This window comes from Leucopleurus acutus (genome assembly GCF_964270905.1).
Source record: "Leucopleurus acutus genome assembly, chromosome: 3".
NCBI lineage: Eukaryota > Metazoa > Chordata > Mammalia > Artiodactyla > Delphinidae > Leucopleurus > Leucopleurus acutus.
The window spans coordinates 16,103,546-16,131,034 of record NC_139145.1 but is presented as its reverse complement, the minus strand read 5'-3'; the positions used below and the strand labels follow the sequence as shown (position 1 = coordinate 16,131,034).

General features: G+C 54.1%; 1 protein-coding gene across 1 annotated transcript in view; it reads left to right on the top strand.

Moving 5' to 3' along the window:
- Nucleotides 1–20,430, top strand: part of WNT3A (Wnt family member 3A) — a gene marked incomplete at both ends in the record, with an annotated part of 46,747 nt that extends 26,317 nt beyond the window's left edge. The window contains 2 exons of the mRNA XM_082836700.1: nt 13,885–14,150; nt 19,951–20,430. Coding sequence (XP_082692826.1) covers nt 13,885–14,150; nt 19,951–20,430 — 746 coding nt within the window. The remainder of the gene's footprint in view (nt 1–13,884; nt 14,151–19,950) is intronic.
- Nucleotides 20,431–27,489: the final 7,059 nt, after the last annotated feature.

Genomic DNA, 27,489 nt, shown 5'->3' with positions numbered 1-27,489 from the left:
GCTGGAGCCTGCAGGAAATGGTGAATAGCAGTGAGCAGAGCAGGTGCCCCTGATTTCTTCCTGATCTTAGAGTAACAGCTTTTGGGGCCCATTCTGTTCTTAAAATTTAAAGATCTAGGCATGAGGATCATCCTTCAGAAAAATAAACAGATAAAAGGGAGAGTTTTGATATAATGTCTCTTGATTCTTTGAATTTTTTCTGAGTTACCTGTGCCAAAAATCTCACAGTGATATATTATCAAAAAGTTTAAAAAATTTTGTCAGCTCATCATTCAATTGGGTCCTCTTTCATTCTGAAACAAGAAATTGGAAACACCTGATTTACACAGAGCTTGTTGTCCCAGTCTTTATAGATGGTACCAGGGCTGGACATGTGCCAGGAAAACTGGGCGTCTCTTCATGGGTCAAATGGGAGATGGGTGGTCCTAGAAGGGGAGACAGGAGAAGAAGCAACAATGCCAGTGAGGTTGCCTTGGAATCACCCATGCCGACCTACGCACCCCTAGGGATATGTGAACCTGCCTTGGAGACCACTGGGGCACAGCATCACCCTCACAGGCCCACAGGCTTCGTCCCTTTTCTGCACGTTCAGACATAGGATCCTGCCATGCTCAGCTCCAAACCCGCAATCTTCCAGCTATGGTCAAACACACAAGCACCTTAGTCAGGACAGCTGTGGAGGCCCTGAGGCCTGCCTCTTGACCCCTGCCCATACTCCCTTCTGTGTTACCCACATCGGGGTGCCACATCAGCCATGCTGTCTCCCAGGCGACTTTTCCAACATCGCCATTATAGATGGACCTTCCCTGCCAGTCCAGAGCTGCCTGCACCTGCCCCTCGCTGGACCCCACAGTCTGAAATGGAGTCAGTTTTTGTGGGCCCCATTTTTGCAATCCTCATTCTCTCCAGATCCTTCTTCTCTTTAGCTCTCAGCCCACAGGAACTACCTGGGGGGCAGCTCCTGGCCTCCAGAGCAGCTCCTAGTTTCCTGCCTCCAACCTCAACATCACTCTCCCGGGACAAAAGCTGAGCCCTGCAGGGTGATCTCAGGTCTGGTGTGGGGCCTCCTGCCATGCACAGCAGGCACATAGGGCAGTACCAAGGTTTGCTCTGGCACAGAATGGGTGCTTTATAAGGATGTGCTGAGTGAGTGACTGAAGGATGAGCACATATGCCTGAGGGTGCCCACATGGGTAGGGTTCCCTGGGGAGGGGGGCGTCTGAGCTGGATCTTAAAGGGTTTTCTCTCTTTCTTTAAAACATGTATACAGTGCTTTTGGAGCTGTGTGTTAAGTGTTTTACACACAGCAGTAAACTGAATCCTAGCACCCATCTCATGAGCCAGCACTATGGTTACAAGTTAAAGAAACTGAGGCACAAAGAAGGGGCTAGGCCAGGACTCCTAAGAATGTGCCAGCCTGTGGTGGTGGTGGGGGTGGTGTCTGTAGGGGCTCTCCAGGTGAGAACAGGTGCTGCAGGTGCCCAGGGCCTGCCCCAAGGAACAGAGAAGTCACTAACTTCTGGGCTGGGGGCCCAGGGAGTTCCCCCTCTTCCTCTGCACTCCCTCACTTCCTTGAAAGCCTCTCAGGGGGAATCAAGACTCCAGCAGGCCTCTGGGACCCTCGTGTGGCCTTGGTGTCCCAGTCCCTTTGCCCCCATATCCACCCTTCCCATGTCCACTCTCCCCTCTTGTCCTCTCTCCCCCGTGTCCACTCTCCCCCATGTTCTCCCCTTCATGTCCACTCCCACATGTCCATGCTCCTTCCTCTGCCCTTTGCCCCCTCTGCTCCCCCCTCCCCCGACCTGATCTCTGCCCCTCCCTCCCTCCTCCATTTTCAGCTGGATGAAAGTCATCTCAGCTCCCATACGCCCTCACCACTTGGTCTAATGAGAAAGAGGAAGCCCTCTCTCCCCCATCGCTTGCCACGGGGCTGAGAAATGGCCGGATTCATTGTGGCGCAGAGCTGAATGGCCCAGGAGGAAGGAGCCTGCCAGGTGCCCCAGAGAGAGGCCAGCTCTGGGAGGCCATTGTGGAGGCCCCCGCCTGGCCACCGGGCCACACTCACAGTAATCAATCTGATTGGATTAGGGTCAGGGCGACCCTAATCGTGTCAGAGGTCACTCAGGCTTTGTGGCAAGGTCCGTGGGGTGCTTGACCACCCCTGCTGAGGCGGCCTAGTTGAACAAAGCTTAACACTGTCAGCTGAGCAGAGGGCCCCAGCCCCGTGTGGAGGTGTGCGAGTGTGTGCGTGTGGGGTGAGGATAAGAGGGAAAGAGCGTGTGCTCATGCCTCCTGCTTCCAGCTCACACACACACACAAACCACCATCTGCCTGGCCTGGGGCTGGGGGCTGGGTGGGCCAGGTGGACCCCTGAGAAGCTGCCACCGAGGAACGTGGGGTTGGGAGACAGAGGTGAGCCCGGGCTCAGAAGAAGTACCCTCCACCCTCACTTTCCGCAGCAGCAGAACCATGGAACCTGCATTAGCCAGAAAGTATTTGAAGAATTTTGAGTGCATGAAGGCTGGCACACGATTGCGGCTTATCTGTCCCTCCAGGCAGGCCCCTGGACACCTGGAGCGCCTGCTTTCCCTGAGACCTGCCCGACACCCACTCTTGACCCCCAGTGAGGTGAAGGGGTGGGGAGGCCAAAAGGCAGGGAGGGCAGGTCCCAGACCTCAGCGCCTTAGCAGACACTCCTGGAGGAAGCCCAGCCAGGGCCATGCCCCTAGGGAAGCACAGTGGGTGCAGCCGGTCCAAGGTCCAGGCCAGGGGGTTTGTGGGTGGCACACGACTTTGGGGGGACCTGGGTCTCAGCTGGGTGGAGCATTTGCAACTTACAGAAATGGAAGGGGCCATAAAGAGGTGAGTCATCCACAGTGGGGAGCAGGACCCTTGATGCCTCTCCCACTGGTGCCCCAGCACGTCAGCACGAACAGGTGGGGCATGGTCCCCAGCTTCATCATCAATGACCTCTAGAAACCGGACCTCAGCCTGTGTCCATCCACTAGTTTAGTGCCCTCGGTAGAGTGCCCTTGGCAGTGGCTTTCCCAGGCACCCCCAAGCCTGGGCTACAGTGGCTTCCCTAAAGAAGAGACTGGGGGAGCCACTCAACCCTGCCTCTGATTCCAGCATATGTGCCTCCAAAACTCCCTTCGGGGGTCTCAGGACCTGGAGGACACAGGGCCTGCACATCTGCATTCCAGGTGGGGCAGCCCCATTGGCAGAGGGAACCTAGCTGCTGGTAGAAGTGGGCTGACTCTCACTGTGGGGTCTGCACTTGGACCTCACCCATTGGGCAGCTGAGCTGGGGACCCTGGCTGACCCCTCAAAGCACATCATGTCAGAGTCCTGGCTGGTTACCCTAGGGGCAGGGTCTGTGGGTGTCAATCAAGGTCTCCGCAAGTGTGTTCCGGGTGCCTGTTGCCTTCTCTGGCTCCCCAGACAGTGCTCATATCCCCTCGCAACCCTCCGCCCGTGCCCTTGGACAGCCCTGGGACAAGCACCCACGTCTGCCTGCCTTCTTCCCCATTCTCCTTGGGGGTTGGGCTGGGGAGGATCAGGATGGGGGACAGCGTGGCCTGTCCCCTCCCCAGCAGAGTCCCTTCCCTTGGCCAGGCTCCAGGGGGTGGTCTGTCCACCTCCTTGTGTGTCCCGGCTTGATCTGCGGAGGGCCGGCGTGCAGGCACGGGGCCGGGGCAGGACAGCCAGGACGGCACAAGCCACAGGGCTCAGGAGGGGTCAGAGAGAAGAAGGGGCCCTTGAGGGAACCGGCATCCCTGAATCCAGGTTGCAACCCCTGACCCTCATCGGAAAGTGTTTCGGTTCACGGTGGTTGGGGAGCTCCGACTGTCTCTGCGGCCTCCCCCGTATATCATTAACTCTCCCCAGTTGGGGGTGTGTGTAAAGGGGCCAGGAGAGACCCCGGCGACACCCTGCCGCGCCCGGCTCAGAAAACAATATCCCCACGACGACGACAAGATTAAGCACAAGAGAAAAGTGAAAATGCTGCTGGCGATTCACACGCCCTCGGGAGTGCTGTGTTAAAGCGTGTGAATAGCGAGCTCCCCTCGCGCCCCAGGCCCCTGGGCTGCGCATACCTCCCGGTTGCTATGACTGGCTTGCTATGGCCTAATCGCCGACGAGGGGGGAAATTCATATAAAATATCGAGAGCCATTGTGGGCCTAACGCGGCGTGACAGTGGCTCACAAAGCCAGATTCATTAGCCCCAGCAGGTAATCAGGACGCCGGCCGTGCTGGCGGCCGGGCGGTGTCAGGGGCCGCAGCTAGAGCGGGGCGCAAGCTGCATTCCGCTCTCAGGTGGCTCCATCCTTTGTGCAGGACGGGCCAACGGGATTACCAAATGCCATTGCCCATTGCGACACCCCCTCCTGGCCGCCCCGCTAGCTCTGAGACCAAGGAAGGTGGGCTGTGTGGGAAGGGAGCAAACTGCCGGCTAGGGGCTCAGGCCAGTCTCCCATCTCTTCTTCCCTCACGTTGGGGCGTTGGTAGAGGGAAGAGGTGCCAACCTCTGAATGCTCTAAAAGTGCCCTTGAGGCCTTCATGGGCCAGGGAGACAGACACAGAGCATTTGCTGACCTCTCTGCACTTGCACAGGCACTGCAGGACTTGCGAGTCTTTTGGGGGGTGGCCATCCCTGGAATTGCCTCTCTGCATCCTCCCCCTCCTACAGCCTCTCACCTGCCAGGTGTGCAGAGGCCCAGGCCTGGCCCAAGGAGGCTGAGTGGTGCCTGAGAGGGAGCCACAGTCACTGCCCTTGAGTGTGTGCTAAGGATGTGGCATGAGTGAGAGCACTGAGTTCTCTGTGTCCTGCCAGTGATGCTCTGTAGACAGGTGGGAGCAGAGAGCGGCCCCCACAGAGGCTCCCATGGAGGCTCAGTGCCCACAGGAGCCATTTGCCCTGAACTGGCCTCTCTGTAGTCCTGTCCAGCTGTGAGCACCAGCAGCTGCCACAAAGAACTCTTTACCTGGAACGCCAGGGAAGACTCACAGAGGGCCCCCAGCTGAGTGGGGACGAGCCTGTAGGATGGGGGATTCTCCTCACATACCTGGCGAGAGAGAAGCTTCCCTGCAGGGCAGTAGAGTGATGGGGCTGGGGTCCAGGACTCCCCACCCTGGGCAGGTGATTGTGGTTGCAGCCATGGTCCTGACCGTGGGGAGGGCGTCTCCATGGAGACAAGGGAGCCTGCCTTAGGGCTGCACCCTCTCTGCTGACCAACCCCAGCACCAAGGCAGGGAGTCTGACCCAAAAGTCAACACTGCCCAGGGGAGTAGTGGAGCCCCAGGTCTCCAGGGGCCACGGGGGGCAGGCACGCCCAGGAGAGAGAGGGCTGTCCCTCAGGCCAGAACTCAGGCAGGAGGAGGCTTTGACAGGCAGGTCCTACAGTTCCCAAGGAGGAGGTCACACCCCACCCTGCCCCAGGCTGAATCCCCACCCAGCCACCAGATGATAGCAGCCAGGCCCCAGTGACCCAGGGCTTCACTTCACATACGAGCCAGGCCAGAAATGCACAGCCCACTGCAGGAGCCCGGAGCAGGGGGAGTATGTGAGACCCTCTGTGTTAGCCACCTCCACGTCCCACTAATGGGGGGGAGTGTGTCAGAGACACCCTTGCCACGGTAAACTCCTCCCCTCTCCCTGCAGAATCCTGTCCTGGGACCTCCCTCCCAAACACCTCCTGAGTCTGGCCAACTTCCAGAGGAGGGGGCTTAGGAATCTGAGACCATAATGGAGCCTGAGTTCAGCTCAGGGATGCATCAGAATCACCAGAGGACTGCTTACAGATATAGATGCCCCCCACCCAGAACAGTGGGCCTGGGTCCACTGGTAGGTCTGCAGTGACCACTGCTGGGGCACCTGGTTACCTGCAGAGCTTCTCAAAGGGTCCACTGGGTGGACTCCACAGATAGAACACCCAGGAGCTTGATCTCATTGGTCAGTGGTTGAATTTGAACCACAATCCCCTTCCAGGAACTTCCACTGCCAGGGGTCACACTCTATCCTCCGAAAAGCGCTCCAGCGCCCCCTCAGGCCAATGGGCTTATCCCAGGAGCCCTTGGCCATCCCCTTCTTCTCATCTGGTATCAGGCCTCCATAGCCTTCCCCTTCCAGGAGAGGACAGATGGGCCTCTCCTCACTCCCTGTGGCTGTGAAGTATGGGGCCCAGCAGGGCAGGTGGGCCCTTCACCTCCTGAAAGCTGCAACTACTGAAACAGCCTGGTGGTCATGGGACCCACGGCTGGGGGGTGCAGGAGCCTCTCCTGCGACCCCTGTCTGGGCTCAGTACTCACTGTCGGGCAGCCTGGGACCGGGGCTGACCCATTTTGAGCCTTCACACATCATTGGGACTGAGAGGGCCTGCAGGGTCCATGGTGGTGGCTCAGCAGAGAGGAGCCCTCTCTTTCTGTCTGGACCAGTCCTCTCAGCAGTTATAAAAAGATGCGCAGGGCCCAGGGCAGGGAGGCCTCTGGGCAGTGCTTTCCTATCAATTCCTGATAAAAGGGCCTTCTGGGTAATCTCCCAGAGGGAAAATCAGCTCTGGGACAGAGCCTGCAGCCTTCTTGTCCACTTAGAACACAGTCAGTGCTCAATAAGTAGTTGCCAACCACCAGCTTCATGGTGAAATGTGAAAGGCGAGGCCCTTGGAGTAATTTTTTTGAACTTTCTTCAGCATATAGGACTTTGGAACTGTATCCTTTTTTAATGTTAAAAGGTCCTTTTCTGAAATTATGATAGTCATTTCTTATGTGTCTTATTCTCTCAAAAAAGTAACAACATTTTGCAGTCCTATTTCAGTCCCCAAGTAATTTCTAGTACTTGCCAAGCCTATGAAATCCAAATCTGGAGACAGGATTTGTTAAAATCTCTCTAGTTCTAAAGTTCTGAGACCCAGGGAAGTGAAGTAACTGCCAAAGCCCATCTCACATGTGACACTCAACCCTCGTGCCCAGGGCTGGGCTGGCCTCAGTGATGATGCAGCCCTGCCAGGTGACTCCCCCTGCCCTCCCCCAGACTTCCAGCTCTTGCCATATAGTCCTCCTTCACCTGCCCCAGACTCTACCTCTACCCTTCCATCCATCCACAATTCATCCACCCTTCCATCAATCCATCATCCAGCCAACATCCACCCACTATCCTCTGTCCACCACCACACATCCAACCATCCACTCGCCCATCCACCCACTCTCCACCATCCACCCATTCATTCATCCATTCACCCATCCACCATCCATCCATCCCAGGCCTGCCCCAGAGCTCACATTGCCAAGCCTACTGTGTGTCCTTGTTCCCCTTACTCTCTTCATCATAAACTGTAAGCTCCCAAAGGCAGGTGACTCAGCACAGCCCAAAGCAAGGAACCTGACTTGAATAGCAGGGCCTCCCACTAAAGGAATGCAAGGATTCCTCTGGTTCACCCTCCTCCTTCCCAGTGCAGGGATTCCCTCCACCTAACAGTGGGTCATCCAGTTCATGCTTGATTACCGCAAGAACAGGTAGCTCCTTCAACCTTTCAGAAAGCCTCGGTTGTTAGACATTTCATCAGATAGAGCAGCAATCCACTTTCTTGCAGACTTCTTACCTTGGTCCTTGAGAATGGGCACCCTGCATCTTACTTATTTTATATTCCTAGTGTATGGCTCATTATAGACTCTCAGGTCCTGGAAGGGTGGATGGATGGATGGATGGATGGTAGAAGAATAAATGGATGGATGGGTGGATTGTAGATGGATGGATGGCTAGATGGTAGAAGAATGAAAGGAAGGGTATATCACTGATACTTTAAATGAACTCAATAAATAATTGCTAATGAGACAACTTCAAGTTTCTGGGGAAGATGTTTCTCTCGATGGAAGACGCTTGTCTTACAGAAAGACTTTGTTACAAGATTCCCTTTCTTCTTCCTTTTCCCAAGCCCTAATTGCAGTGTGGGATAAGAGTCCTGGGCTGGAACAGAGCAGGACTGAGATAGCTCAAAACACTCATGCAGGCTCTACCGCAGCAACTTGGTAAATTGACAAAATTGGTCCTTAAGCACCCCCCTCTCATAGCCCGTGTCGCCTCCTCCTCTCTTGACCTGTCATAGCCCATTCAAAAGAAGACATTTTGCTGGTGACAGAGGTATTTCCAGTCTCATCTCTGAGATGCAATTCTCTTCCCACAGGCAGGATGGTTCTCTCTCCCCCTCCCTAGCTGCCTGTGTTGTATAATCTCTGACAAGGCTGCTGTCTGTGGCTAAAAACTTTGCTGTAACTGGGGCAGCTGCTGGACTTCAGACCCTGGTCTGAGTCCTGGTTGTGCCTGCCCCACCCATGACCTTAGGGGAGCCCTGTCCCCCTTCCTCTGTAAACTGAGGCTACTCCAGCCAGTCAGTCATGACCTTCTTGGTTCAAACCCCTGTGGAAATCTGATAAAAGCAATCTATCCAGAAAAACACATGAGTTTTCAGACATGCCCTGGAATTCCAGCTCATGATTTTGGCAGGGTTAAGAACCCCCTAAAGCCTGCCCATGGCTTCCTGGGTTAAAAGCCCCACCACTGTGGGATGTCATCTGGGCATTCAGGGGGTCTTCCTTCTGCACAGTCTCAGGATGTGTTTTAACTTTTTCTTTGGAAATAGTTGTATACTTACAGAAATACTGCAGGAGTCCAGATCTCTTCCTAGGCCTCCCCAGTGCTGACATCACACAAACCCAGCTAGATCCATCAAAACTAAGATCTATCACTACTAACTGAACTCCAGACTTTACCCAGATTTCACCCAATTTTCCACCAATGTCCCTTATCTGTCCAGGATCCCATCCCAAGTCCCTAAACCCAGCCCAGTCCTGCCCTTCATGCCCTTCAGACTGGGAGGAGCTTGGTTAGGCCTTTGGGTTTTGTTTGTTTAACGTTTCCTGATAATTAGATGCAAGTTACGACTCTTCCGTTAGAATGTCTCAAAGGAGGTGGAATGTCCTGGTGGGGGCCTCGTCTTAGGAGGCATGTGGCATCCATCCGTCTTCTGTCCCATTGCTGTTGACCGCAACCCCTATTTCTCTGGTAAGGCGGGGTCTGTCAGATTTCTCCAAGGCAGAGTTTCAGTTTTTCCCTTTGTGATTGATCAGTATCTCGGGGAACTACTTAAAGACCTGTGTCTTCCATTTGAAAAGGGACTTTCTTTGCCAGAATGGACCACCTCAAGTTTTTCTGGCTCGTGGTCTTCGTAAAGGCTTCTTTTCCTCATGAGCAATTTAAAGGCCGGCTCCAGGGTGTCCTTGGCCCTCGGGACTTTATTTGTGAGGAGGCCCTCTCTTCATTTAGCAGAAGAGGAAATTGAGGTCCCCAAAGGAAAGAGAAGTGTGCAGGGTCACACAGCTAGTTGATGACAGAGCAGGGCAGGAATGAGTTCTTTTTCCTCCAAGTTCAAGGGGGAACACCCCTCCCAACCCCTGCACACCCTTCCCCTCAAGTGTGTCTGGCAGCCCTGAACTGTTTACCTGAGCTCGATAAGCAGAGATCTCCGAGCCCTGTTCAGGGCAGAGCAAAGCCCCAGGCCTGCTTTCTCTCCCCTTATCTCAGAAGCTGGAGAAGGGGAGGTAAGGAGGGGCTAGAGGAGGGGGCAGAGCAGAGGCAGAGACAGAGGCAGGATCCTCCTATAGGAGTTAGCCCTGGGCCCTCAGGGGGCAGAGTCAGAGGGAGTTGGGGGAGCATATTCAAGGCTTGGAGAATCTGAGGCTTGAGAAGGGCCACCAGAGAGGATGCAGTGGAGGAGGTGGGTGCCAGGTTGTGTGCAGTGGGTTCCAGGAATGCCCAGGACATACTGGCTCTACCCTGCCCTGGGAGGGGTGGTAAGGAACCCCCAGGCCACCAGCTCACAGCCCCTAACCCAGGGTCATTGCCTGGGCAGGAGGGCAGATACCACACCAGGGCCCTGGAAGGGTGAGAATGAGGATCTGAGCCCACCCTCTAAGGAGTTGGAGGTGGGGGACAACCTGAGTCCTTGAAAAGACAAAATAAGGGCAGGGGGTCTTCTGAGTGGAGGGACAAGAAGGAAAGGGGTCTGTGTCCATGCAGTTGTTTATTCATGGTGCTTTGAGTCAGCAGAAGGTGGCTCTAGGCTGGCCTGTAACTAATCAGTTGTATTATAAAAGGAAAACGGGGCAGGGGCTTCAAGTGTCTTGAGGAGGCAGCTGCCTGGCTGACATTTGGGAAAGGGAGCAGTGAGGGGAGCTGTCTTGAATTCATTCAAGGACAAGCTGAGTAGAGAGGGGCAGAGAGCCAGGTCCCATGGGGTAGTCCTGCCCAGGTGGGCTCAGACCCTCCTGGACTCCCTGCCCCAGCCCAGGGCCCGTGCCCTGTCCTCTGACCAGGCTCTCACTCCCCAACAACCATCTGTGGGATGGGCTGGGACTCCAGGTTAGAAACAAAAGGTGAACAGGACACAGCCCCCAGCTCAGGGAGCTTTCAGGCAGAATGGATGTAAGAGGGTGCTCCTGAAGCACCTGGGGAGCCCGAGGGCTCCAGGGCCAGGTGTGGACCGAACCCAGACTGCAGGGTCAGGACCCTGGCCTGTGCCTCAAAGAGCAGGGATGGGGACATGACAGATGCACATGAGCAGAGAAGCAGTTGGAAAGAACCCAAGGGAAGGACGAGGGCTGAGTGTGGCTGGAGGCCAGGGAGTGGTGGACAGGGCTGAGAGGGCAGGAGGTGGGGCAGAGTCAGCCTGTGTGTGAGCCAAGCAAGGACACAGTGGCAAGAACTGGAGAAGGGCTGGGCAGAGCCAGATGGGCACTGGACAAAACACTCCTCCTACAGTATGTGTGAGTGTGTGTATGGGCATGTGCGTGCATACCTGTGTAAGAGTGTGTGCCTACGTTTGTGTCTGTGTGTCTGTGGATGTGTGTGCATACATATATTGGTGAAAGAGTGAGAGAGAGAGTGTGTGTGTGTGTGTGTGTGTGTGTGTATGTTACATGTGTGTGGATGGGTGGGGGAAGCTGGAAGCTGGAGGTGCCTGTCCCAACTAGGAACCTCTTCTGGTGCAACTGGGAGATACTGCGGGCTGGACTCATGGTGAAGAGCCAGGAGAGGCAGGATGGGTTAGGGCCATTTCGGGAGGCCAGAGCAGCCTTCAGACTTGGGCAGTCCCCAACCAAGCTGTCAGTGGGAGGCTGACAGAGAAGAAATGGGGAGTCCCTTTCTGGGTTTGTGGCTGGGTGCTTACCACCTGGGAGTTTCCAGAAAGCAGCAAGAGTCCAGGCCTGCTCTGGGCAAAACATGGAGAGTACACAGGTTGGCCGGGGCCTGCAGAGGACCATCCAGAACTGTTGGCAAATCCACAGAAAGAGTCACCAAAAGCAGGGTGGGGCCTGACAGCTATCGGGAGGCTCGTGCAGAGGGCACTTCCTCAGACACATCTCACACTGTGTGTTCTTGGTATAGGAGTGAATGTGCTCTTTTCAGTGGCAGGTGTGTGTGGATGTGTATGAAGATGGGTGGATGAGTGTGTGCACGTTGCTGGCTGGAGCTCTATCTTACCATTTTCCTGCCCCTGCCACCTGAGCTTTGGGACACACATGCTCAGATGCAAACCTGGGAGCAGGCGAGACCATGCAGCTGGAGGAAGTGTGGGGAGCAACCCAAAACTTCTGCTCACTCCCCAGGGTGAAACCCACCTGCCTCCAGGACACTGATGTGGGGTGAGGAGAGAGCAGCCCCCTTTGATAACTCTTCTGTAGCCATTTGGAGCCCTAGCAGTGTCCAGGCCTGCAGTGGGGCATCTGCCCAAGAGGAGCTCAGGGACACAGCAGGGCACACACCCCTTGTCTGGCACAGAAGGTCCTAGTTGGTCCTGTTCCTACATCTCTCCTGCTCACTCCACTGCCCATAGCATTTTTTTTAACCTAGGATTTTAAAATTCCTGCTAATCAGCAGGTAAGCTCCACGAGGTCATCTTGCTCCCTGATGTTTCTCCAGCAGGGCTTGGCAAACAGCAGCTACTCCCACACACACATGTGGAATGGCGAGTCCAGGAGTGAGTCCTATCAGCTCACACAGGACCCAGGGCACCCCCAGGCCCTTGTCCTCCACCTGGAGTGGATCGTGGCTTGGTGCCCTTGAAGAAATGTTTACACACACTCAGGAGGCATGATGCATTCATTCATCCCGTCTGGGGAAGCCTGGCTGGAAGTCCAGCCCCTGCAAATTCCAGGCTGTCCCCCACATGCCCTGTACTTCCCTCTGGTCCTGCCAGCCCAACCCCTCCCCACCTGAGGTCCTGCCCTTGTGGGCCTCCCCATGCAGAATACCCCTGCCCCCTGCTTTTCCTCTGTCGATTTCCTGCCTGTCCTTTGAGACCAGCTCCTTTAGGCTTCTGTCTACCAGGGTCAGGCTAGGCCTCCCACACCCAGCGACCCCCTGCAGCTGGCCTTACCAAGGCAGGCCTCCCTTGACTCCCTCACATGCCTGTCTCACCCAGTTCGGCCCCACCGGCTTTTCCTTCCCAAGCTCCAGCCATCACCCCCTGGCATTCTGAAAACCGATGCCACATCCTCTGACTCATTTTCTCCATGTGTAGAAAGAGAAGGCTGCATGCAGGCGGCAGCTCCAATACCAGGTCAGAGACAGCCTGGATGTGGTTCCTGGCAGGCATTCAGTTCCAGACCCAAGCACGTGGGGCCAGCAGGAGGCGAGGTGCCAATGGAGGCACTGACCTTCGGAAGGTTCCAGAAGAGGCAGCCCTTCGTCTGGGCCTCTCAGTACCTGGTGTCCGGAGTGGAAGAGGGGAAGGGTGTGCAGGCAGAAAAAGAGGCACAAGTGGGCAGCATGTGGACCAGGAGCCATGCCCTGGGCAGGGCTGTGGGAAGCTTCCAACCAGGACATCTGGGCATGGGGGCTCCACCATGGGTTTGGTGGGACACTAGAAGGACCCTTTTTTGTATGCCTTTTAATCAATCCGCATGATTGCTTTGAGATTCATCCATGCTCTCTCCTGGTATGCTAAATAGAATTCCATTTCATGGATGTGCCACAATTTTTAATTGAAATGTAATTGACATACAACATTATATTAGTTTAGGTGTACAGTATAATGATTCAATGTTTGTATATATTGTGAAACGATCACAACAATAAGTTTAGCTTAACATCTATTACCCCACACAGTTACAAGATTTTTTCTTATGATGAGAACTTTTAAGATCTATGCCCTTAACTTTCTAATATACAATATTATTAACTCTAGTCACCATCTGTACATCACATACCCACGACTTATTTATTTTATGCCACAATTTTTCATCCATTCACCTGTTGATGGACATTTTGGAGCTGCCAGTTTGGGGCTATTACAAATAACGCTGCAGTGACATTTGCTTCCTGGTCTTTGCAGGGACACAGGTTTCCTCCAGGGTAAATACCTCAGAGGTGAATGACCAGGTCATAGGGTAGGTGTATGTTTTCAACAAGCTGCCAAATCCATTTCCAAGGGGCAGCACCAGTTTCCTTCCAGCCAGCAGTGTACAGCGTTCTGATTTCTCCACATCCTCACCAGCACTGGTTATGATCTGACTTTCTGATTTCAGCCGTCATTGCTGTTCTCCATGACAAGTTATGTCCAGCATCTTGCCTTGGGCTCCTTAGCCCTCCGTATACTTTCTTTGGGGAAGCTCTCCCTCCTCCTTGGGTCCTCCCTCGGGGACGCGCGCTCCTGTCCCACCGCAGCGCTGCCTCCCCGACTCCCACGGTTACCGTGCTGCGAGTCTAGCACCCCACGCCCACTGTGAGTACCCAGGACCCAGCCCGGGAAGAGGCAGCCACGCCCCCACGCCAGTCCCACCACCTCAGCCCTGCCGGGTCCTGCCAACCACGTCGCCTCTTTCCGCAGCCACCCGGGAGTCCGCCTTTGTGCACGCCATCGCTTCCGCTGGCGTAGCCTTCGCTGTGACACGCTCGTGCGCCGAGGGCTCCGCTGCCATCTGCGGCTGCAGCAGCCGCCACCAGGGCTCGCCCGGTGAGGGCTGGAAGTGGGGCGGCTGCAGTGAGGACATCGAGTTCGGAGGGATGGTGTCTCGGGAGTTTGCAGACGCGCGGGAGAACCGACCAGACGCTCGCTCCGCCATGAACCGCCACAACAATGAGGCTGGGCGCCAGGTACGTCCGCGGCCCCCGCCCCCATCCTGGGTTGTGAACCCGAGAGCCCTGAGACCACACCCCTGAGGGTCCCTGGGAAATAGAAGCTTTCTGAGCAGGGTATGTGCCCTGGTCCCTTGAGGAGTATGGCATGGTGTAGGCAGGGTGGTGGGCTGTGGGAGGGATGTATATGGTGGCCAGGCTGGGGGTCTGCTCACCTCCTGCCCAGCGGTGTCTGAAACACAGGGCTGTCCAGTTGCTCCACGAGGTCTAGGGCATTCCCACAGTATGGCAGGTCCACCTGTGCAGCTGGGGTCACAAGGAAGGAGGGATGGGAGAAAGGCCTGCCCTGCAGGAGCTCCTGCACATCCAGGGAGGGAGACAGCCAGGCTGCTACACCACAGTGTGGTAAGTTCTACGATGAAGAAATGCACACACACAAGGTGATCTGGACATAGTGGACAGGTCAGACCCAGGCTGGATTCTCACAAAAGACTTCTCGCAGAGGTGGTGAGTGGAGACAAGCAGAATAATTGGCAGTTATCTAGGTGAAGGGAAACCAGGAGAGCCTCTGGGTAGCTCAGAGGTGAAAGAATGCATGTGAGTTAGTCCAGGTAGAATATGGAGAACAGAGGAAGAAAAAGATTTGGGGGATGGAAAGGCTGGCAGAGACCAAGCTGTACAGGGCTTTGTGAGCCCTACTGAAAAGGGGGCTTAGTGAACTTAGTCAGAGGTTCAGTGGGGCACTGCTGATAGGAAGTGATATGTGTAGGGACTGAAAAGTGTTTAGCAGAGCTGGCCCTGGCCTTGGCCAGTGGAACCAGGGCACTGCAGAGAGCTGAAGAGTGAACACTTAACTTCTAGCAACAGGGAACTAGGTGACTCACATTAATCTTCCGGCTAAAGACAGGTACAAATGTAGGATGAAATGTAAAAAGTACCCTTTAAAAGTATAGAATATTCACCTGTATAAGTTATCTGATTTATCACAGGGAAGATAGTGCAGCAGAGGGGGAAGTGGTCTTTTCCATAAATGGTGCTCAGTCAATTGGATAACAATGTGGAAAAAAATTAATCTTGACCCCTACCTCACATCATATAAAAAATCAATTTCCCATTTCCAAATGGGAAAGATAAAACAAAGAATGTTTAGAAGAAAACATAGAAGAACATCTCTGTGACCTTGGAGTAGGCAAAGATTTCCTAAACAGGCCAAAGAAGCACTCACAAAGAAAGAAAAATGTAATAATGTGGACTATATTAAAATTTATAAAAAGGCACCACCATGAAACTGAAAAGGCAATCCACACAGAAGGAGATGTTCACAATATATACACACAACAAGTATATGAAAGTTATAGTATAAAAAGAACAAAAGGACTGATAACCCAATAGAAAAGTTGGCTGAAAAATGGAAAGCCACTTCACAGAAGAAAATCTAGAAATGTCCAATAAATATGTGAAAAGGTGATCAATATCATTAGTCATCAAGGAGATGCTGTTAGAATATATGCCCTGGAGAGGGGAGAGTGTAACAACTGGAACAGATCATGGTGGGAGTTCCTGAGGAGCTGGTGTTCTGAGGCTAGTAATTTATGAAATTTTGTCATATTCCATGCTTATGATATATAAACTTTTGCATGTATATTACACTTCCATAAAATAATTGTTAAGTGTCAAATAACTAACCATATAGTGAGGAATTAGCAGTCCAAAGTCCAGGAGAAGACAAGACTCTGAACCTGGTGCCTGGGGCAGCTTTTGTCCAGGGATCATTTGCTGGTCTGGGAAAAAAGTGCATATGCTGAGCTGCATTTTCAGCAGCCTCACAGAGCTAAAAGGGGCCCACCAAAGGTGCTATGTCTAGGAAAAAACTCCTCTGTTTAGGCTGGGATCCCGAGGAGTAAAGGAAGATCAGAAGTAGACAAGCCCTTATGCACATGTACAGGCTAGTAAAATCTCTAGACTGAATGCATTAAGGTGATCCCAAATTGCTGGTATCCCCATGTACCTGGAGAAGGCAGATAAATCCTCTTTGGAGGATGATAACCTTATGCTAGGCTGAAATTTTTTTCTACAAACAGCTTTTCAAACACAATGTTCCACACATAATCAAAGATAACCTGTTAAATGAGTGATAATCAGCAAAACAAAATAACAACAACAAAAAAAAAACAGAAACAAGACTCAAATACTGGAATTATTAGACATAGATTATGAGAAAAAAATACGCTTACTTATGTTCACAAAGCTAAAATGTAAGATTTGGGAAAGAATCCCATAGAAATTGTAGACCTGAAGAATGACTGGGAGTTTCCAGTTAAAGATGACAAACAAAATACAAACATTTTCCTCTGCATTCTCCTAGAACTCCACTAAAATGACAATGAATTAATTTTAAGATACATAAATAGACAATTGAGAACATGGAAAACAGAAAAGGTGACAATGGCAACAAAATTTTGAAAGCAAAAAGCAGATAGATGAATACTCAATATCTTAGTACACTCGAGAAAGCTGAATCTTAAGCCAGTAGAGAACTCTGAGAACCAACTAAGGAATTTCTAGTATCAGATATCTTGAGAAGTAGAGATAGATATGGGGCTGGAAACAGAAAGACTGGTCATTTGCTGGTCTGGGGAAAAAGTGTGTATGCTTAGCTGCATTTTCATTTTGAAGTCTATTTTAAAAGCACTTTTTAACGTACCAGCTCTTCTATCCAACCTCTTGCATCCAGACAGCACCCCTCCATCACCATGGCCGAAGTCTGGAGGCTTATTCCCTAAAAAGGGTAGAGCAGAAGGCGTCTGGACTGCTGAGGGTGAGGCTGCCCAAGTGAAAGTAGTCTGTCTACATACACATTTGTCTTCCTAAGGTCCTAGTGCCACAGTGAAGCTTGATTATGCTCTAGGCAGGAAAATGGAAGATTCTCCCCTGAGAATCAGGCCATCCCAAGAGAAGAAACTTGAAGATATTGAGGTGGGGGTTCCCCCAAAAGCAACGTGGCCAGATCACTCTACAGTAAGGGCCCAAGTAGATGAGTCCCTCCCACGTACAGGAGGTTCCAACAAGATTTTTGGCGCCCCACTTTCAAATATGAGCAGGCAGCCAAGGATCACTGAACATCTGAGGAAGGCCTCCAGCAACCACAAAGGTAAAGACCAAAATAAAGAAAAAAGAAACCCAAACTTATGGGAAAGAGACATTATAAAGGGATGAAAACTTCAAAAAACCATCAGTATCCCCAGAGAGATAAAACACTGAATCCATAAAATTGGAACAGGATGTTAATTTAAAAGAACATTCAGGGGAAAAAAGAAGCTCTTAGAAATTAAAAATAGGACAGCAAAAACAAAACTCTCAGCAAAAAGTTTGGAGGATAGTTGAGACACGCTTCCCACAAAGTAGAGAAGAAAAGACAAGGAGATGGAAAATAGGAAAGAATAGAAAATACGGAGGATCTGTCCAAGAAAGACAATGATGAACATGAAGATGAGGAATTTGGTAAAGAAATAAGACAAGAACGTTCCCGGGGCTGAAGAGCAGAAGTTCAGACAAAACAGGCCCCGTAAGTGATTAGCACAAGAAAGGGGAAGACCCACATCAAAATTTGCTGTGAAATCCACAGCCTGTGACACAGAAAAGCCTTCCAAGCTTCCCAGAAAACGCTTTGGTTTCATGCAAAGGATCAGGAATCAAAATGTCGTCAGAGTTTCTAAGAACAACAGTGAAATCTAGAATAAAATAGAGTAATGCTTTCAGAATCCTGAGAAGGGGAAATATTTTAAGCCAAGACTTTTATACCCAGCTAAATCATCTTTTCAACTTTAAGTAGAAAAGATTTGTTTTCAGACATGCACATTTCACAAAATTTACCAGAAGCCGTTTGAAAAAGATGTCTCCAAGAAGATGAAATCCATAGATCAGCTGGTGTGTTTGAAAGTCTTGAAGAGAATATTTAGACAACGAAAGGAGTTAGTGAGACTGAACCTGTGATGAGTACATTAAAAACAGCAACAACATGGGGTTTCCCTGGTGGCGCAGTGGTTGGGAGTCCGCCTGCCAATGCAGGGGACACGGGTTCGTGCCCCAGTCCGGGAGGATCCCACGTGCTGCGGAGCGGCTGCGCCCGTGGGCCATGGCCGCTGGGCCTGCGCGTCCGGAGCCTGTGCTCCGCAATGGGAGAGGCCACAACAGTGAGAGGCCCGCATACTGCAAAAACAAAACAAAACAAACAAACAAACAGAAAAACAGCAACAACAAAACGTTTTGTAGAAAAGGAAGAGTTATCATGGCACGTGGCTCAGCTAAGTATGACATTTACCACAGCCCCAATACTGCCAGCACTAAATTTTGATCTCACTGGAATTATGCTATAGATTTTAGTGTAGGAAGGGGGCTGGGAAAAGTGTGCATCAGAGTTGTGGAGTGAGGTCCCATGGGACCTCAACGGTGAGAGGTCCATAGACAATGCCAAACACTGAAAAATCAAGAAGTAGCAAGACAAGCATCTTAGCAGAGGTGTAGAGGCACAAGGTGCTGCCTCAAGTGGCCAGGAAAGTGCTGTGAATGAGAGTGTGGGGTCAGAACTCCCGTTTTTCTTAATAGGTCTTAGGAACTCTTGGACTTTTCAAAGTATGTGCATATATAACTTTGATCAAAAGTAGAACTAAAACAAGAGACTGAGGAGGCAGAGATGGGAAGTGGCAGCTCCTCTCTGGAAAAGCTTGGTCACAAAAGAGAGGAGAATGGAGATTAGACAGAACTGGACTGCGGTGGGGGAATGTAATTTACAGATACTCCTAAAAAAGTGCCAGTATGATTGGGAAGGGTTGAAGAAAGAGCAGGCAGAGGGGGACAGGGTAGAGGCAGCATCTGGACACGGAGCCCACATGAAGCCTTAGATTTATCAATTTCTAGTAGCCACATTTTAAAAGGAAACAGGTGAAATTTGCTTTAATAATGAATTTTATTTAACCCAATATAGCCAACATGTTATTGCAATAATGCAATCAATATTAAAATTTTGAATGAGATATTTTACATCCTCTTCTTTTACGAAGTCTGGGGACTTAGTATGACCCAGCATGTGGTTTGCACTTAACAGCACTTCTCAATTTGGACCACCAGCCACATCTCAGGACCTCACATGTGGCCAGTGCCCATCATAGTGGCCAGTTCAGCCTTAGTTCTGATTATGCCACAGGACCTTTCACCCCCAGCCCCACTCCTTCCCCCAAAGAGAGAAGGGAAGACAACCTGATGTTGGGATGCCCACAGGAGAAACACACACAATCCTCAGCAACTCCCCTACAATCTGATAAAACCAGCTTCTTGGGCCCTGAAGGTACCCTGCTCCAGCCACTACCATTATCCGTGCTCAGGTCAGCCTTGCCACCCATCGCATGTACATCTCCTCTAGACGGAGGTCTTGGGTTTCGCCAGTCAGAATGAACGACTTCCCTCCTACACCCCGGCACTTACATATCACATGTTACAGCCCCTTCTTTCCTTCACTCAACATAGATGGCCTAGAAGTAGACCCAGCCCAGGAGGGGGTCTCCCAGGCCCTGCCCTCCAGGGATCTTGGATCTACCAGGGGAGCCACATGGCACAAGAACCTGTAGCACCACACGGAAGGGTGGTGCTGGGAGAGGGCACCTGTTCCACCCGGGAGTCCCGGAGCTTTATGGAGCAGGTGGGGGGACTGGGTTTGCCAGGTGAGCGGAGGGGGACTACAGGCAAGGAGTACAGCCACCCTACGTGGGAGGTGGGGAGACTGAGGGCCTGCCCTGACGCCCCCGCTCGCACGCTCCTGCAGGCCATCGCCAGCCACATGCACCTCAAGTGCAAGTGCCATGGGCTCTCGGGCAGCTGTGAGGTGAAGACCTGCTGGTGGTCGCAGCCCGACTTCCGTGCCATTGGTGACTTCCTCAAGGACAAGTATGACAGCGCCTCGGAGATGGTGGTGGAGAAGCACCGCGAGTCGCGCGGCTGGGTGGAGACCCTGCGGCCACGCTACACCTACTTCAAGGTGCCCACAGAGCGCGACCTGGTCTACTACGAGGCCTCGCCCAACTTCTGTGAGCCCAACCCCGAGACGGGATCCTTTGGCACGCGCGACCGCACCTGCAACGTGAGCTCGCACGGCATAGATGGCTGCGACCTGCTGTGCTGCGGTCGCGGCCACAACGCACGCACCGAGCGGCGCAGGGAGAAGTGCCACTGCGTTTTCCACTGGTGCTGCTACGTGAGCTGCCAGGAGTGCGCGCGCATCTACGACGTGCACACCTGCAAGTAGTGGGCGCCGCACCGGGCTGGGGGTCCTCCCGGTGGCGGCGGGGGGACTCCTCCATGGATGGGGCGGGGCTCTGGGATGGAGCTCCTGGAGGGTGGCGGGGTCCTCCGTGGTAGGGCAGGGGTGAGGCTCATGAGTGGGATGGAGTTCTTCCCGACAGGTGTGGGGCCCTTCCTGGGGTGAAACTCCAGGGATGGGGCTCCTGGAGGGTGGCGGGGTCCTCTCTGGGGGCGGGGCTCCAGGGGTGGGGATTTAGCCTGCCATTACCTTCCTCCCAAGACCACATGTTTCCCTCCACCTGACCTCGTTGTGTAGAGCAGTATCTCCTGGCAGAATGAGCTGTGGAGAACCTGTGGGGGGCATCTTGTCCCCTTACCCTTCCCACTAAGGTATGAGGCCCATCCTACAACGATTCAGGTGCCTGGAGGCCTGTGGCACTCCTTCCTCAGTCTGATACCTGCCAACGCTCTCAACCAGGAACCCTATCAGGGAGAGCCTTTGCTGTGCAGAACCGCAAGAACCACCTGGGCTTGGGTGAAGGAGACAGGGCCTGATGGCAGTAGGCTGAGAAAGGGCCTGGAACACAAGGCCTGGCTCTGTCCTGGCTGCCCTGTGCTGGGCATCAGACACCCAGGCCCCGGCAAGGTGCCACTCAGCCTGGTCTGCTGTGCCTTCTACTTTGCAGCTGACAGAAACTCCTGCGCCTGGCTCTCCCTCCTCCCTGTCTTCACATTCCCACTTGCACGCCATCGCATCCACAGAGAGGAGCAAAACCTGCTGTTCCAGTCTTGCTGTTGCCTCCCTCTTGGCCTAGCACCTCTCTCCACCTCCCTCATTCACAGCCCCTTGTAAGCGGAAGGCAAGAAGGGAGCCCCTGGCCTGTACTGCTGTCCAGGTCGTACTCAGCTCCATACCCTGCCTTGGAGGCTCACTTTGAGTTGGGTTGTTTGGGAGATTGGGAGTCGGGGGGTGATCCCACACTGGTGCTGCAGACAAAGGACCCAAAGACCTCAGAGGACTGGTCTCCTTCCCAGCCCCTCATAGCCAGGACGGACCCCCAAGTCCTGCTGCTGTGGCTATGGTACATCAGACCTACCCGCCACTGGCCACTGTTGTGGAGCCTCTGGTTGGCCGCTTGACTTGGCTCTGCTCACGTCTGCCTCATCCATCCTGTCTGGGAATGAGCAAGACTGATGGACCTCTCAACCAATGCCCACAGGGGCTTCCTGCCAGGTGCTGCCATGCCAAGACCTCTCCTCCTCAGCCTCTGCCACTGTGAAATGTTGCCCAGCCCCCTGTCCCCGAGGCCCTACCCTCCAGGCAGGGGGAAGAGACAGTTGGGGCGGGGGGTGGGGAGGACAAGCTGCACGGCTCGCTAGGGATACGACCTTCCTCTGCCTTGAATTTTGCATTTTTGGTTTTAATTTTATTTCCAATGCTGCTATATCCACCATACATAGGAACTAGACAAACAGATGTGTTATTGTTGTTTTCTTTTTCTTTCTATGAAAGAAATTATTTTAGTCATAGCTTGTGAGTTTCAAACTATGGGGAAAGTAAAAACAAACAAACAAAAAACAAAAACGAAAAGAAGAAACAACCAAACAAACCTGTGGATTGTGCTGGATTTTTGGTGGTGGGTCAGCAAGGCATGGGGCCTGGATTGGTTGTGACCCTCTGGGAGGGGCCACGATGGGAGGTGGGGTGGGCATGCTTAGCTCAGAGACTCCTGGGGCCTCTGCAATAGCCTCCAGAGCCAGAATTCCAGGGGAAGGAAGAAGGATGGCCACTCCAAAGAAAGGAGGAAGCAGCCAGTGGTCTTGAAGTCTGGGGCGGGGTAGACTAGAGACCAGGGCAGAAGACCCCAGTGGAAGTGCAGAGAAAGGGAAAAGGAGGCCTGCCTGTTGCAGGGGATGTACAGTGCAGTGAGCAGGGGACCATGGCAGCCCCAGGGGGGAGACCCCATGCAAGTCAGTGGTGCAGCAGGACATCCGCCAAGTCAGCTGAAAGCCACTTCCCCAGACATCCACAACATGCTTCATTCAGTTGACATTTGAGCACCAGCTACGTGGCCATGCTCCCTGGGCTTGGGGACATGGCCCCTGTGTGGGGTCCCCTTCTCAGCCCACCAGGGGCATTCCAGGAGCCCAGTCTGGTTGGGAGGACGGACATGTTCCCTCAATTTGAGGCTCACCAGCCTGAAGCCTGGAAATCAGGCAGCCGCTTCTCTCTGGGCCTGGCCTCCTTCTACCTCCTGCAAAAGCCACTTTAGAAGTCCAGCTCATGCAGCTGGAATCCAGTTGGGAGGTCATGAGGGACATCCCTCACGGGCAGAGAGCTGCTGCATGAACCCAAGAACTCCCAGGGGCTCCCTCCTGCCTCTGTCCATCCTCAGGCCAGAGGCTAGAGCTGACCCTGGACCCCTGGCCTCCCCTCCACCATAGGGCATAGCTCAGGAATGCAAGTCTTGGCAGAGGTCAGCAGTCTCTCAATGTATGGTTGGCCAGATCCTGGCATCATGCTCAGAGCCTTGGGATGGGCATCTTTCCAAGGCAGACAGGGAGAGCCTCAAGGACAAATGAGGCATTCTGCTGGCAGAAGCCTCACGTTGTCCCTCCATGGCTATTGCCTACATCCATCCATCCAGGGTATTTGGGGTATGCAGAGCTGGGTGGGCCTCTGAAAACTTAGGCTGCAGGACCCAGGGGGTGAAGGAGTGGCTTTCTCAAGGCCACACCTTCATCTCTCCAAGCCAGGAGCAGGGTCCTTGCTTCTCTCTGCGTCCTTCCATGCCCCTCTCCCCACTACTACCACCACCTCTGAACGCTGCCCTGATATCCAGCCAGACCCACAAGGAGGGAGAAAGCTGAGGAGGGACAGGCTAGGACAGGTGGGGGCCGGGGGGAGATGATGCTGGAGCTGAGGGGAGGAGGCCTAGCCCCACCCACTCAAAGGTCAGGCCCAGCATAGCCACCCTGCATGAGCCATATGCTGGAAGGGAGGGGGCTGGGAACAGACAGGAGCCTCGTAATTGGGAGGCCCGTGCCTGCTGAAAGCAGAGGGAGGGAAACCCAATTCAGCTGGCTCCGTGGCTAGACATCAGGGCCACATGGTGTCCTTGAGAGTAGGGAATGAAGGGCCACCCTCTGCCAACAGAGAGTCGTGGCTGGCTGGGCAGGGGTCCTGGACAAGGCTGTGCAGACCCATCGTGGGCAAGAATGTCCACTCCACACAGAGCCCTGCACTGGGAGAGAGCTGTGGTAGGGTATGGGGAGCTGCCTGATGGATGGAGTGGGAACCCATCAAGGGAGGGAGGGAGGGAGGAGAGAAGGAAACATGGCTTCATCCCTCAAGACAGGACTCAGGGAACACCAACCCCACCACTTTACTGGCCACAGTGGTCTTTGCTGGAGGCTCCAAGCTACTGAAGACAGAGCCAGAAGAGGCCCAGTGAGGCTAAGGGACTAGAGACAGACGCAGGGCTCTGGACCCCAAAGCCCCTGCTTTCACACTCCAAATCACGCATCAGCTTCCCGGGCTGGCACACCAACGTCCCGCCCCAAGCCCATGGCCTTGTTGGCTCGGGGCTCACTGCTCCCCCACCAGCAGGCCCATTTCAGGCCAGGTCACCCACTGTTCTGGGACTGTAGCTGACCACCAGCAATTCCCAAATGGGGCCCCAAGGGGTTGGCTGGGTCCAGACAGACAGCAGGCAGACACTCTATAAAGAGGGAGACAGTGATTAAGCACACAGGACAGTGTCCGAGACTGGAGTGCAGGTGGCCAATCTCACCCACGGGTGTGAGTCACCAGCCGGGAGGACCCGCAAGCCCTCACAGCCCACCAGGCAGTAGAGCCAGGTCAGACACTCCACACAGGGGTTCAGCCCTGGAGGTGGGGGGTGACAGGTGCCCCACTCGAGCTGCCTATGGGCCACATCCACAGTGCAACAGACAGTACAAATGGTGCGGCACCTCTAAGTTAGGGTACGGGCAGGAGTTGCCCTAATTGGTACCTGCTGGGAACCAGGTGCCAGGGGCTCCTCAGATGAAAGGGTAGGGGAGACAGGTTGGGCAGGGGGTGGAGGCATAGCCACAAGGTCACAAGGGTGAGATGCCAAGAGAGGAAGCAGGGACAGAGCCGAGCCTCCTAAGGGAGCAGAGCCCAGATACCCAGAAACAAGAAAGGAGCTACCCTGGGAGCTGATGCAGAGGTAGGTTCTGCCTACCTGGTCTCAGCTCTCTACCAGGTGAGGCACCAGGCTCCCACTACCCATCGCCACGGCTCCGGGACAGAGAGGGGCAGAACCCCACCAGAAGAGGCCCATAGATCCACAGGACAGGCCCCAGTAAATGGGCGAGGGGAGCTAGCAAGAGCCTGTGTGAATGAGGAGGCAAAACTCTCAACTCTCTGCTGGCCAGGAGCAAGCCCCACCCGGGGCCTCAGTTTCCCTCTAGTGCCAGAGGAAGTGGGATGAGGGGGCTCCCCAGGGCCTCTCTGCTCCTGCCTTTTGCTGATGTGGGATCTATCCGGAGCCCCCTCTAGAGCCCAGCTGGCCCCCCTCACCTGCCAAGATCAGCATGTCCCCATGAACCCTGGCCCAGCCACTCAGCCCCTGCCCTTTACCCTCAACTCAGAGGGAGGGCAGAACACAGGGCAGCCTGCCTGGGCCTCAGAAGCACCTCTCCAGGGAGTTTACAGCCCCTCCCGCCAGCCCTGAAGAAGGAGGAAATGGGCCTGGTGGGCCTGTTCACAGGTAGTTGAGATAGGAGAGGAATAACCATATTAAAGGCCCGGAGGTAGTAGGGCCTCACCCCACCAGGGCCCCCCTTGGCCCAGCCCCCTGCAAATCTCACACCCCCAGGGCAGCAGCTTTGAAGTCCTGGAGGGTGTGTGGCCAGCCCCCTCCTCCTGGGGCCCCCACAGGCCCTCCCCTCCCCCCTCCTCCCCATACTCCCACTTTCTGGGTCCTAGGACCTCAGTTTCCACACACTTCAAGAAAGTTCTGAAGCACCCCGTGCTGGGCCAGAACCTCCGGGGCTGGGACCCCCAGAACAACAGGTGCAGGGCCAGTGCTGGATCACCAAGCCTGGTACAAAGGGCTGAGGACCCCTGGCCAGGTTCCCTGGTCCCACAGTGACGGCCCACACTGCCTACAGCAGAGCCTGGGCTGGATGGGCTTTAAGGTCCTGCTGGCCAGGCCTTTGGCCCTGTCCTGAGGGTCTGGTCTGGGGGACATGACACAGCCCATCCTGGGTTCTGGCCTGATGGCCTGGGGTTGCCCCAATCCCTCAGCTTTCCCCTTCAGGGGCCTACCCCCACCCCAGCCCCCTGTCCCTCCCCAAGCTGCTTGGCCCTTTTGCCTGTGACTCATTTCCCTGTTAGAAACCTGTGTCCCTTCGTGAAACCCTCTGGTTGCGACACCCAAGGACAAGGCATCCTGGCAGTCAGCAGCTTCCTCTCCAGCAGCCCCTTGGCCTCCTGGCCTGAGCAGGAACAGGACACCTTATCCGCCCACACTGCCCTCCAGCCTCCAGCCTCAAGTCCAGCTTCAGTCTGGACTGAACAGACTGAAGCTGGACTTGAGGCTTGAAGTTGTCCCTGCAGGCAACCTCCCAGGGTGATGTCCAAGGCTTGGAGGAATGAGACAGCATCCCTGCAGGGGTGGGAGTGCTGCCAGCCCTTCTGTTCATAGGCACTGACAGGTAAACTGAGACCTACTGGGCGAGGTCTCTCTCCCCAGTGTGAGTTTATGAAGGCAAAACTACCCCATTTTCTCCCTCCCTCTCCCACCATAAAGTAGGGGGACGGGAAGCAGCTAACAGAGGGTACTCCCACCTGCCACACCCCTCACCCCCCCTTACTCCCTCACCTTGGCCCCAGAGATTTGGGTGATGGCCCCTTCTATATCTTCTGGGTCATCTGGGAGGGCTCCCAAGAGGAGGTGAGCATGTGGTGCTGTTTCTATGGCTCTGACATCCTCAGTCTGGGCCCCTTAGGCATCCTATACTACTGAGAAGTCCGTCCCTACAGATGCCAGGACGAAGGGGGGTGCCCAGGGCACTGGGGAAGCCCTGGGGAGGGCCCCAGCCTGGGAGCCACCACTGCCTGGCCTGGCAGCTGGGACAGAAGCTAGTCAGAAGGTGCTAATTGATGTTTAGATCCAGGCTGGCTCCTCAATCACGTCTTTCTCTTTCTCTCTCCCTCTCTCTTTTTTTATTTGAGTCTCTGGAGCACACAGTAAACAGTCATTTGGCTCTCAGGGCCCTGCAAATTGGTGTTTATGGTATAAGGACCAAGAGTCGTCCACCCAAACACGGCAGGCTGGGAGGGAGGCGCTGGGCTGGTAGGGATGGCACGCCCTCCTGCCCATGGAGGCCCAGCGCTGGGAGGGCCTTCCCTCCACTCTTAAAGGAGGAGGCGGGCCTGCTTCCAGCAACCCCTGATGCCTGCATCCCAGCCTGAGGTGAGGAGCCAGCTAGTTCACCCACCGGCAGTGGGCCAGCACTGGCCAGAGTCCTGCCAGCTGGGCACTTGTGTGGTTGGAGGTGGCCAACACTTGAGGAATTGCCATTAATCCAGGAGGGCTTCTAGGAGGAGGTGAGTTTCTGTGAAAGAAAGGACCCTCCAAGGGGAGCTCCAAAGGTTCGCCAGCACCCTCAGATTCCCCAGGGCTCTGTGTCCAGTCACAGCTCCTGTCCAAGCTCCTCTCAGGCTTCCATCTCCTTCAACCTTCTCCAAGTTCCTATGGCAGATGTCAGGACCCTCTACACACACACCCCCTCCCAAGCCCAGAGGCCATCTGCAGAACTAAAGACAGGAATGTGGGGAGGTCTAGGCCTTAATGCGAGAGGTTGAATGGTGGAATTCCAGGACAGCAATGGGAAGGTCTTGGGAGAGAAGGGGGACTTCCCAACCTGTCTGCCCCTTGCCTAACAACCAGACTGCAGAGAGGCAGGCAGGCCTATGCAGAATCTCCAGCAGGGTTCAACAGCCCTCCCCGGCTCCTTAGCTCCCTGTGCTGCCTATAGGTTACAGGGGTTCATTTCACCTCAACTGGCT